Source organism: Asparagus officinalis, chromosome 4, assembly GCF_001876935.1.
Source record: "Asparagus officinalis chromosome 4, Aspof.V1, whole genome shotgun sequence".
Classification (NCBI taxonomy): domain Eukaryota; kingdom Viridiplantae; phylum Streptophyta; class Magnoliopsida; order Asparagales; family Asparagaceae; genus Asparagus; species Asparagus officinalis.
The window spans coordinates 65785762-65796170 of NC_033797.1; the positions used below are offsets into that span (position 1 = coordinate 65785762).

The following is a 10409-nucleotide window of genomic DNA, read 5'->3' on the forward strand; positions in this document are numbered from 1 at the left end:
TAGCAAGGAGACCTACATTGGCCTCTTATCTAACTGACAGTAGGGGCCAATGAATTTCATATTTCATTCTATTGGAACACTAATTTTCTCTTGCAATGTTGAATCATGGGAAAAGTTGGTCACTACTGTACAATGAGAGACGATGGTTGGGAGCTGATGGATGAGTATGATTTCCTAATATTTCAGAGTATGGTAACTGCCTTTGTCTTTTCTCAGAGAGCTGGCCCACTGGTTAAGGGCTTTATAAGTTCCAAATCTCAATGTTACTAGTTTTCATATGTTCATTGGGCCTAGCAAGCCATTCCAGTATGAATACTAGGGATCATGAATGGAGTGAGTTTTGACAAATCTATTGGAAAATGAAGTGGGAAAGTGGGAAGCCAGAATTTATTTAGAACCTGCAATAAGCGCCTTCTTGGTTTTTTCTCATTTTTTTAAAATAAACATTTCACTTTACAAATTTCATTTTAAAGTCTTCGTTAAAAAAAGGAAATAGAGTGTTGCTTCATGGAAGGGCATAAACAGAGTGAATTTCTGCTAATATCACTCAGTAAAGTTCAAAGATTTCTGATAGTGCTTTTAACTTTAGATATGAGATGAAGTAGCAGATAGCAGAGTAAGATAACCCACTTAGAAATGTTGTTGTAGTAAGACCTCAGTTATTGACAACTTTTCTAGCTCTAGTAGTTATCACAAAAACATGATCTGTAACTGACCTGAAAGACCTCAGTTATTGACAACTTTTCTAGCTCTAGTAGTTATCACAAAAACATGATCTGTAACTGACCTGAAACTGTTCCACTTGCATGCAACTGCAGCGGAATCCCTCCAGTTGCAGCTAACAAAACAACTCCTTTGTATTTCTCACTTGAATTGCTGCTGCTGCTCCAGCGTTTATAAGAAAGAAGAGGTTGTTAGGGTAAAAAAATTAAACATCTTCCCAATCGATTTTAATATTCTTTGTAAATAGCAGCTTTGATTAAGCTGAGGAATTACTTATTTTCTTTCATTTTATTTTTTCTCCCTTCTTGTTCTTTCCCATCTCAGGTCTTCCTCCCTATTCTTCTTGCTTATATAAAATTGTTAAATCATGAGCTTTAACCAGAAGTCCAAACACAACTAGTGATACATTTATGATCCTTTTGCTGGAGGATTTTACAATGAGAATAGTGAAATTGCTAGCAATGAAAAATAATGATGAAGTTCAGAACCATGGCAATACTTGTGGGTGTGTTTGGATACCATGGTGATTCTTTTGTGGCGTTTTTCTTAGAAAACACCATGGTATTTTTCTCCGAAAACTTTTCCAAAACACCATGATGAGTTCGTTTTGCCAAAAGCTAGTTTGACGCTTTCCATACATATATTATAATATTATTTTATATTATTATGTGATATATTATATAAAATAATGTATATAATAGATTAAGAATGTTGATGATATATTATATTAGTTATATTATCAAGTTATACTATAATTCCGCAACTACCACTTGCACCAATGCACCATAATGTTATATTATAAAAAACATATTATATTAGTTATTGGTATTTTATAGTATATTATATTAAAATGGTTAATATATTATATTAACTATCATATATTAAACATTATATTACTAAACTCAAGACATCCCAAAATTCAAAACACAAAACTCAAAACACCTAAAAGGTGCTTTGGAGTAAGTGTTCTATTTTTGCTTTTTGCCAATAGGTGTTTTGTTTTTCCCATGAAAGCACAATGGTTTTCAAACATGTTGTGTTTTTGTTTTGTCAAAAACACCATGGAAACAAAGAAAAACACCATGGTTCAAAGAGGAAACTCCATGAGAGTTCCCTTAATAAAGTTGTTCATAACTACAATCATTAGTCTCTGGTCATTGGTTTTTTTGAACGTGTGGAAACTGAATTAGCTTATTCCTATTCAATTTTTCACCAAGTCATGCTTTATGTGACTTATGTTAAACAAATGGTTATTCCTTTTGTTTCTTCAGACAACGTGCCTTTTTCCTAATCCCAAACATTTTTTTTTGTTGTGCATTCAACTAGATAATTGCCATTACTGTTGAAGAAGAAGATGACATTGGAAAATTTAAAGATTACAAAGCTTCAGCACCTGCTGCACCTGCTGAATCCAAGCCATCAGCTGAGCCTACCTCATCCAAGAAGGTGGAGCCAGAGCCTCCAAAAGCTCCTGAGCCAAAGTTTTCAAGGCCTGAAGCAGCTTCTTCTGCGGGAGAGCGTATTTTTTCTAGTCCGCTTGCAAGAAAATTGGCAGAAGATAACAATGTGAGCTATTCAAGTTCTTCATATCACATTGATTTTTCCTTGGGAAAAAAGGAATGAAAATAGAATGATTTGTTCTGATCAGTTAGAGAATATGAACTATTTCGACACATGAAATTTTATAGTGACAGTTTCTGTTGACATCTCTCTCTCTCACATGTATGCATACAGGTTCCTCTTTCCAGCATAAAAGGTACGGGTCCTGATGGGCGCATTTTGAAAGCTGATGTTGAGGACTACTTAGGTATGATTTTTACTGGTTTTTAAAATCTAAAAAAATTATACATTATTTCATAATTGTTGTATATATTTGTGATCCATCTCTCAAATTAAGAAACCGTTCAAATTAAAGAAACAATGGAGCTAATATATCGCCACAAAGGTGTCTGATGGCTTTTGGGCTTGTTTATACTCATTGCGCATATTTAGAGGTCATGCTTTCCTACTTTTAACATGTAGTGTATACACTGTTTTAAAAAACCTCCGCCTAGTCCGCATAGGCGTACGCCTAGGCCTAGACGGTAGTTAGGCCGCCTAACTAGCGCCTAGCGTCTAGGCGGTATTTAGGCTGCCCATCTAGATTTTACGAGCGTTTAGGGGAGCATTGTCTGCTTATGTGGATTGCACCCTGTAGGCCTTAATTGTGATTTTATGTATCATAGCCTACACGTCCTCCAAACTCCATAATTGTGATTTTATGTATCATAGCCTACACGTCCTCCAAACTCCATTAACCTCCAAATATGAACATCTCCACTACCTCCTCCGACTTTCAGCAAAACCTCATCGATCACCACTTAAATGAAGAAAGAAAAAAAACGCCCAGAAACCGCTTAGGCGCCCGCCTAGACGACTAAGCGCTGGGCGCCAAGTCCGACGCCTAGAAGCGCCCAGCGTTTAATGTAACATTGAGTGTATATGTTGATAATACATCAACATAATGGTTAAAGGTGTTTTGAGAATTCACTTAGTTAATTTCTTACATGTATAGTTGTCCACCATTTTCGTGAGATGTTAACTGCATTCAACATTGAGGAATATTTTATGCCTTTATATCCAGGACTGGTATAATGGAGAAGCATCAAATTGTCTATCTTAACCATTAGGTAGATTGGTTATCATTCATAGCTTGGGGATGTTCTTGAACGGGTATCTACGGGGCAAGATCAACCTTTTTGTAGATATTGTCAATTTATAGTTGTCAATGTCAGCTGTTGCATTTTTATCAATCATTCAGGATCAAGTATCTGATAGCTTGGAAGTGTTCTATATGCAGGGCATTTCGGACATGTGACAAATAAACTAATTTTTTTTAAATTATGATGGAAAAACGTTAAAAATATAAAATTTAAAGATAGCTAAACAATTATAGTTATGTTAAAATTTTAAAAGATACACAAGCTGAAAAATATAAGTGCCTTCATTTAGTATAAGTATTTAACCAAACTTACATTGGTACGTCTAGTGCAAGGCATTATTATGGCAAGTTAAAGTGTCATTTTGCTGTCATTTTTCTGAAAGTCTATGTAGCAGAATTTGAGTTTGAAAGAAGTTCTATGGGAAAAGACACAGGACAGGACAAAGATAAACTCTTCTCTAATAGAAAGAAATTAATGACTGATCAATACTTTACCCAGTAGTATACACAACGAAGTACAAACTGCCTATAGTAAGTGACATTGTTGCTGAAGCCATATTTAACTGGTGGTTCATCTGCGTCACAGAGAGGGGGAGGGATAAATGTGAGTTTAAGCTTTGACAGTAGCATGAGACTAAGAATTTTATGAGTAGAAATTTTCCTTGTAGTCTACACAACGTATAGTGACGACTGTAGAGACCTCGTTTTTTTTGCATACTTTTTAAACCAACAATTAATAATTTAGACTATTTTCTAATCGTAAGAAATAATGAAGTCTTTACCCAATAGTATAGACAACAAAGAACAGACTGCCTCCACTATGTGAGCATTGTTGCTAAAGCCACATTTACATGTTGGTTAATGTGCATTAGAGAGAGGAGGAGGGAGGGATACATGGGAGTTTAAGCTTTGACGGTAGCATGAGACTAAGATTTTTCGGAGTAGAAACTTACCTTATAGTCTACTCAACATACTTTAATCACTGTAGAGGCCTCTGGATTTTTTGACATGTTTTTAAACCGACAATCAATAATTTAATTGGGAGAGAAGGGATCTTAAGCTTCAGTTAATAACATGAGATTTGGGTTGTAGAACTTTGTCTAACAGTCTGCACAAGCCAAACAGTTTTAGGAATATGGCATGGGTACTTTATGAAGGAATAATTACATTAAATTGATAATGTACAAGCAAGACAGTCCATAGGAAACTGACAATTAATATTTTAACTGGGAGAGAGGGGATCTTAAGCTTCAGTTAAACAGCATTAGATTTGGGTTATTGAACTTTATCTCATAGCCTGCACAAGCACGACAGTCCATAGGAATATGACATAGGTACCTTATGAAGGAATAATTACATTAAGTTGAGAGCTGGAAGACATCTTCATGTGGACAGCATGACATTTGATTAAAACCGTACCTGATAGTCTATGCAATATAACACACCAATTTCACTGCATCATATTCATAAACCAATGCATAATTGTCATGAGGATATTATGTTTTCGTATTTGTTTTCCTACCTTTTAAGTTTTATCCTTTTATTGTAGAAATTATGTGATGCATGTAATGGACATTTTTTCATTCCTCAATCTTCAATCATGCTTCAGAATATTACTATAACATAATGCTAGAGTTATTGCTAGTTCTTATTTACTTTCTGATTGCTACGTAATAACAGCTTGTAGTAATATACTTACTGAAATTACTATTTGTTTGATTCTTAGCATTTTCTGGAGGAAGCCAATATGTATGTATTTAGTTTTCATCTAATGATTTCTGACCTAATCTTTGATTATGCTTTCTGTGTGTTGTTTAGCATCAGCTGCAACGGTTCCGAAGGTAAAGGACACTGCAACAGTTCAAGGATTAAATTACGCAGACATTCCTATTTCCCAGATAAGAAAAGTAATTCATGTTTCTAGCTGTTTGCCCATCTTTTTTATATTCTATTTAAGATTTAAGTGTGTGGTTACAAATTGGATTCAATTCTTGTTTGCAGGTCACAGCTTCACGCTTGCTGCTTTCTAAACAAACAATTCCTCATTATTATTTAACTGTAGATACCCGTGTAGATAAACTTATGGAGTGAGTATCTACTAAAGGTTTTTGTTCCTATTTTTGGTTTTCTTTATTGCACATTAGAGAACATCAGTCATGTTGGTGGTCAAATGCAGGTTGCGAAACCAACTTAACTCTCTACAAGAAGCATCTGGTGGGAAAAGAATTTCTGTGAACGACCTTGTGATAAAGGTATCTTGTTTTTCTACTCATCTTTTGCGCCACTTATACCTGGAAGTATCACCTAAATGTTATGATGCTGTGGCTGTTTAACAAGTTTTATTCTAATGATGTGCATAAAACTTGCCACTTTGGCAGTACTTTGAGTGCTGAAAGTAACAATATATTTTTCCATGTTGAATGAATAGACAAGTCACCAAGATTGAAAATCAGATGTCTGAACTTAATTTTTTCCATGCTCCATGCCCGGTTGTTATTGACATCTAAACGTTTTTTCCTATAGAGCTGGTTACATGTGGTGTGGGATTCAAAGCTAATAAAGCTCTTGTAAGAAATTAACTGCATTATTGTGACTTGTTTCAAGTCGACTACAATGTTAATTATGTTATTAGAGCCAGTTTTTATTTTGGGACACCCTGACAATAGAGGGGCTTGCTCGAAACGAAGAAAGTTAGTTGGCAGGTCACAAAAGCTGCAGATTGTTCATGCAGTTTAAGCTCAGACAATATGGAGCCTTCTGGATTCCTTTAGGGCAATTTGTAGAGGCAGCATAATGGAAATGAGGTATTCTTGTTTATCTTTATGAACCACAACTAGCAGAATGAAACCCCATTCCCAGTCCTGACCCTGTAAAAGTTGCCCATAATTATTTGGCTCTAAGAAATGCTGACAGTTAAAGATAGTTTAAATTCTTACCAGGAAGCTATGAAGCACGGACACGCATAACATGAAGCCGTGTCGTGTCGTGTCCGTGTCGGACACACGTGTCGAACACACGTGTCGAACACACGTATCCTATGTATTTTTTAGGATTTGCCTCGTGTCGGCGTGTCGGATGGCCGTGTCGGATCCGTGTCCGTGCTACATAGCCAGGAAGAGACTTGAGTAATATGGTAGAGGAGGCACCTGAATTTTTTATGATAGACATTAATCAAAGGTACAAAAGATAGCAAATACCTGTATCCTGAAATTTTGGTGTTTGTTACATGAATCCTTTCTTTGTTGTCATACCTTTTCTAACAATCACCTTTTCTGGTAGATTGACACCCATCACAATTTCTTCCGTGTTCCAGTCCATGTCCATTATTGCCCTACCGTAGTCCTGGATACTGCTCAACTAATAGTCCTTCATCCTAATTGCTCACTCATTGATCTCAACTATACATGCACAATCTCAAATGTCTCTCTCATAAATTTTATCACTGAACTTTAACTGCTCATGAATTTACTCTCATGAATCTTATTGCTGAACTTTTAACCGGCGCTCATGAATTTACTCTTTCTTTTGTTCATCACACTCTGGACAAAGTTACACTTTTTTTTTTTGTGAAAACTTGAGTGTAGCAGAGGAGAATTTTGTGATAAACACATAGCTATACAGTTAAGAGGCAGGACCAAAAATGAGTGCATTCATAGAAGGTTAGTGGTTACTCTTGTTGAATTGGAGTGAGAAAGAATTGACTGGGATGGCTTGCCATGTGCGATGGAGATCATTAAATGCACCAATTTGGGGAAGTGAGAGGATTATAACTAATGGAGCAAGAAGGACGAGTGGAAGGCTTAAGAGAATTTGATTAGAAACAATTAAGAAGGACATGCTAGTGGTTATTTTGCTGGAGGAGATACCCCTTAAAAAATTGATAGAAGAATAGGATTTATTGTAGTCAAGGCCAAAAATCTGGGATAGAGGATTTGTTGTTGTTGTTGTTGTTGTTGTTGGTATTGTTATTCAGCTATATTCACTGTTGGTACTTGATATGTTGGTTTTTTAATGTTCAATGTTCCAACGTGTTAAGTATAATTTGTAGGTTTTTATAGTTCTCACTCGTGTTATGGGTATCGTATGGTTACATTACATGGTATACCAAAAATAATCTCTCATTCACCAAAGACGGAGAAAAATACTGAAGGGAAATTGAAATGTTTTATCTGGTTATATACGTAGTGTAGAAAAATGGTAGTTATATAATGAAGGAGGTCAGGAGGAGGCTCAATTTGTTTGCTGTGGTGGTATATAATTCAAAGTTGTAAACAATCAAGTAACTAGCTGTAGGCTTCCTGTGCTTGTACTCATTATTCATATAAAAATGTTTAATATTTTTTTCAAAATTTGTTACTAGGCAGCAGCTTTGGCTCTTCGCAAAGTTCCAGCATGTAACAGTTCCTGGATGGATGATTTTATTCGCCAGTAAGTTTTAAATAAATGACACACCCTTTTCTGTAGTGTAAGGTATTTGCAATTTCACCTGGACAATGTTCCTTTCCCCCCCTATGCAGGTATAACAATGTGAATGTTAACGTTGCTGTGCAAACTGATAATGGATTGTTTGTTCCGGTTATCAAAGTAAGTAGAGATGTTACTGCATTCTTCAATTCCTGATTACTATTCTTTTTCATTTAGCATCATCGTCGTCGTCATCATCATCATCATCATGTAAGCCTTTGTCATTGAAATAAATCAGGTTTTAAGCAAAAACTCTGAAGTTGGATGGCTCATGCTAATAATCTTGACAAAAAATTTCTGACACATTTAACTTGACAACAACCGTCTTGAGTTGCTTCTGAATTTCCTGGCTAAGGGTATAGTGGACAAAATAAGGAGTTAACAGAAAACTCATTGGCCTTAATTTTGGTAGTTAGGAAACCCTCATTTACTGGTGATGCAGTTTAAGATCATGTAAGCGGAGAAACCCGTCAAAAATCTCCTGGAGTAGGGAACATTCTAGAAGGGAAAATCTGAGATCTTTTGCTATCAATTTTTATTCATATCTAAGTTCAAATGCAAACGCAGTACCGTATTTATTCTGCTCATTTCATACTACAAATAAATGATGCTGCAGGATGCAGATAAAAAAGGGTTAGGTACAATTTCGGAAGAGGTCAAACAGCTAGCTCAGAAGGCCAAAGACAACAGTCTGAAACCAGCAGATTATGAGGTGGGTGCTAACACTTTCAGATGGCATCAATGTTTATGTCATGGCTGTACAAATTTGTTAATTGATGAGTTTTTATTCGCAGGGAGGCACATTTACTGTATCGAATTTGGGAGGTCCGTTTGGAATCAAACAGTTCTGTGCCATAATAAATCCTCCTCAATCTGGCATTCTTGCTGTGGGCTCTGGTATAATAATGCTTTCCTCATCAAAATAGATCTCGAATTTATGGTTATGAAGATTTATTGTCTGATACGGGCCTTTTCGTGAGATTTATTTCATGACATGTTTTTCTTTTTTGTTTGGTGCAGCTGAGAGGAGGGTGATTCCTGGGGCTGATCCGGATCAATTTGATTTCGGTTCCTTTATGTCGGTCACATTGAGCTGTGATCACCGAGTGATTGATGGTAGACATCAATGCAAAATGATTACAAATTTTTTCCATATTTTTCTCAAACAGTCATCATCATCTTATGTTTATGTGTGAACATGACATCTTTTAAATTCCCTGTAATTTTAGGTGCCGTTGGAGCAGAGTGGTTGAAGGCGTTCAAGGGCTACATTGAGAACCCAACATCCATGTTACTTTAAACAGCTTGTGCGTCTTACAGTTTTGCAGGCTTTACCAAATAATCAGGCTCTTTGATTCTTTTCTTTGGTGTATAATTTATTTGAGGTTTTGGCCAGAAAACTCAAGAGCCTAGAGTTGGAAACTGGATTCAAATACGGCAGTGTACCGCATCTGTGCAGATGAAATGTGAAACCTTTTGATTTGAGCAAATCAAGATGTTTATCATTCAAACATTTTTTTTTCTGGCTAATAAAAATGTGCAGCAGTCTTTTGGAATGAACGTATGTTTCTGCTCGTAAAATTTGTAGAGCGAAGCTATGATTTTCCTTTATCATAGTTTTTGTGTCATTAGCAATTCCTTTTCTTGCTTAGCTTTGAAACTGAAGTGGTGGTGGTTGCTTCTGCTGTTTAAAGAACTTCTACTCGAAATTTCTTCTTCAGAAAGATTTTGAATTTACTCTAAGATATTATGCGACGGTCACTGAATACTGAATTCAAGTAAATATTCGACGTGCAAGAGCTGGGTGGCGATAATTTTTCCGTCTATAATCTGTACCGTGGATTCTATTTGGTACCGGAATCAAGAGAAGATGACTTCACCTCTGTGAGAGGCAGAACCATTATGTGATCAGACTATTTGCTTCCTTCTTCATGGGGTGCAGGAAACTGATTTATGGGTTTTTAGTTCCCGAAATCGTTCATATTTTGAAATTAATCCTTCAAATCTTCACCAATTTCAGCCACATCACTATTATATTATATATGTTCGTCAAGTATTGTAGATCTTTAACTGCTCAGCTATGTAACTGATAAAACAATACTCTCTGTTTATTAGGTTATTTTACTTTTTTCAGCAGTAGTTTTGGAATTTGTAACATTCTCGGATTACCTTCCTTTTTACCTTATCGTTTGAGATATTTCGGGTTCACGCATTGACAAAAGATTTGATCTAGAGTTACCGATACAAAGTTATTCATTTTGAAGATGACAAATGATTCATGAAATATTGGATTCCCAATTTTGAAGTTGGTTATAGTGACAAACCGTTGTTCAGAGAATTAAGTGAAGTTAAGAGAGTTTTTTTCTTCTTCTTAGAAACCACCATTAAATAGGATTATTATATGGAAAACCCATTTCAATTTTAATTTATACATAAACTATCTTTAAATAGGTTTTGTTGCTGCTCAATATCAAACAGCCGATTAATCCAGAAGAGGATGGTCGTGGGTTGATGAAGGATG

The 10409-nt window shown here is 35.7% G+C and overlaps 1 protein-coding gene across 1 annotated transcript in view; it reads left to right on the forward strand.

Annotated features, from left to right (window-relative positions):
• LOC109837612 (dihydrolipoyllysine-residue acetyltransferase component 3 of pyruvate dehydrogenase complex, mitochondrial-like) overlaps nt 1-9448 on the forward strand; it is an 18345-nt gene extending 8897 nt beyond the window's left edge. Inside the window, exons 9-19 of the mRNA XM_020405930.1 lie at nt 2050-2289; nt 2458-2530; nt 5243-5331; nt 5426-5511; nt 5601-5676; nt 7785-7852; nt 7942-8008; nt 8505-8600; nt 8683-8785; nt 8909-9004; nt 9118-9448. Coding sequence (XP_020261519.1) covers nt 2050-2289; nt 2458-2530; nt 5243-5331; nt 5426-5511; nt 5601-5676; nt 7785-7852; nt 7942-8008; nt 8505-8600; nt 8683-8785; nt 8909-9004; nt 9118-9188 — 1065 coding nt within the window. The 3' untranslated portion in view covers nt 9189-9448. The remainder of the gene's footprint in view (nt 1-2049; nt 2290-2457; nt 2531-5242; nt 5332-5425; nt 5512-5600; nt 5677-7784; nt 7853-7941; nt 8009-8504; nt 8601-8682; nt 8786-8908; nt 9005-9117) is intronic.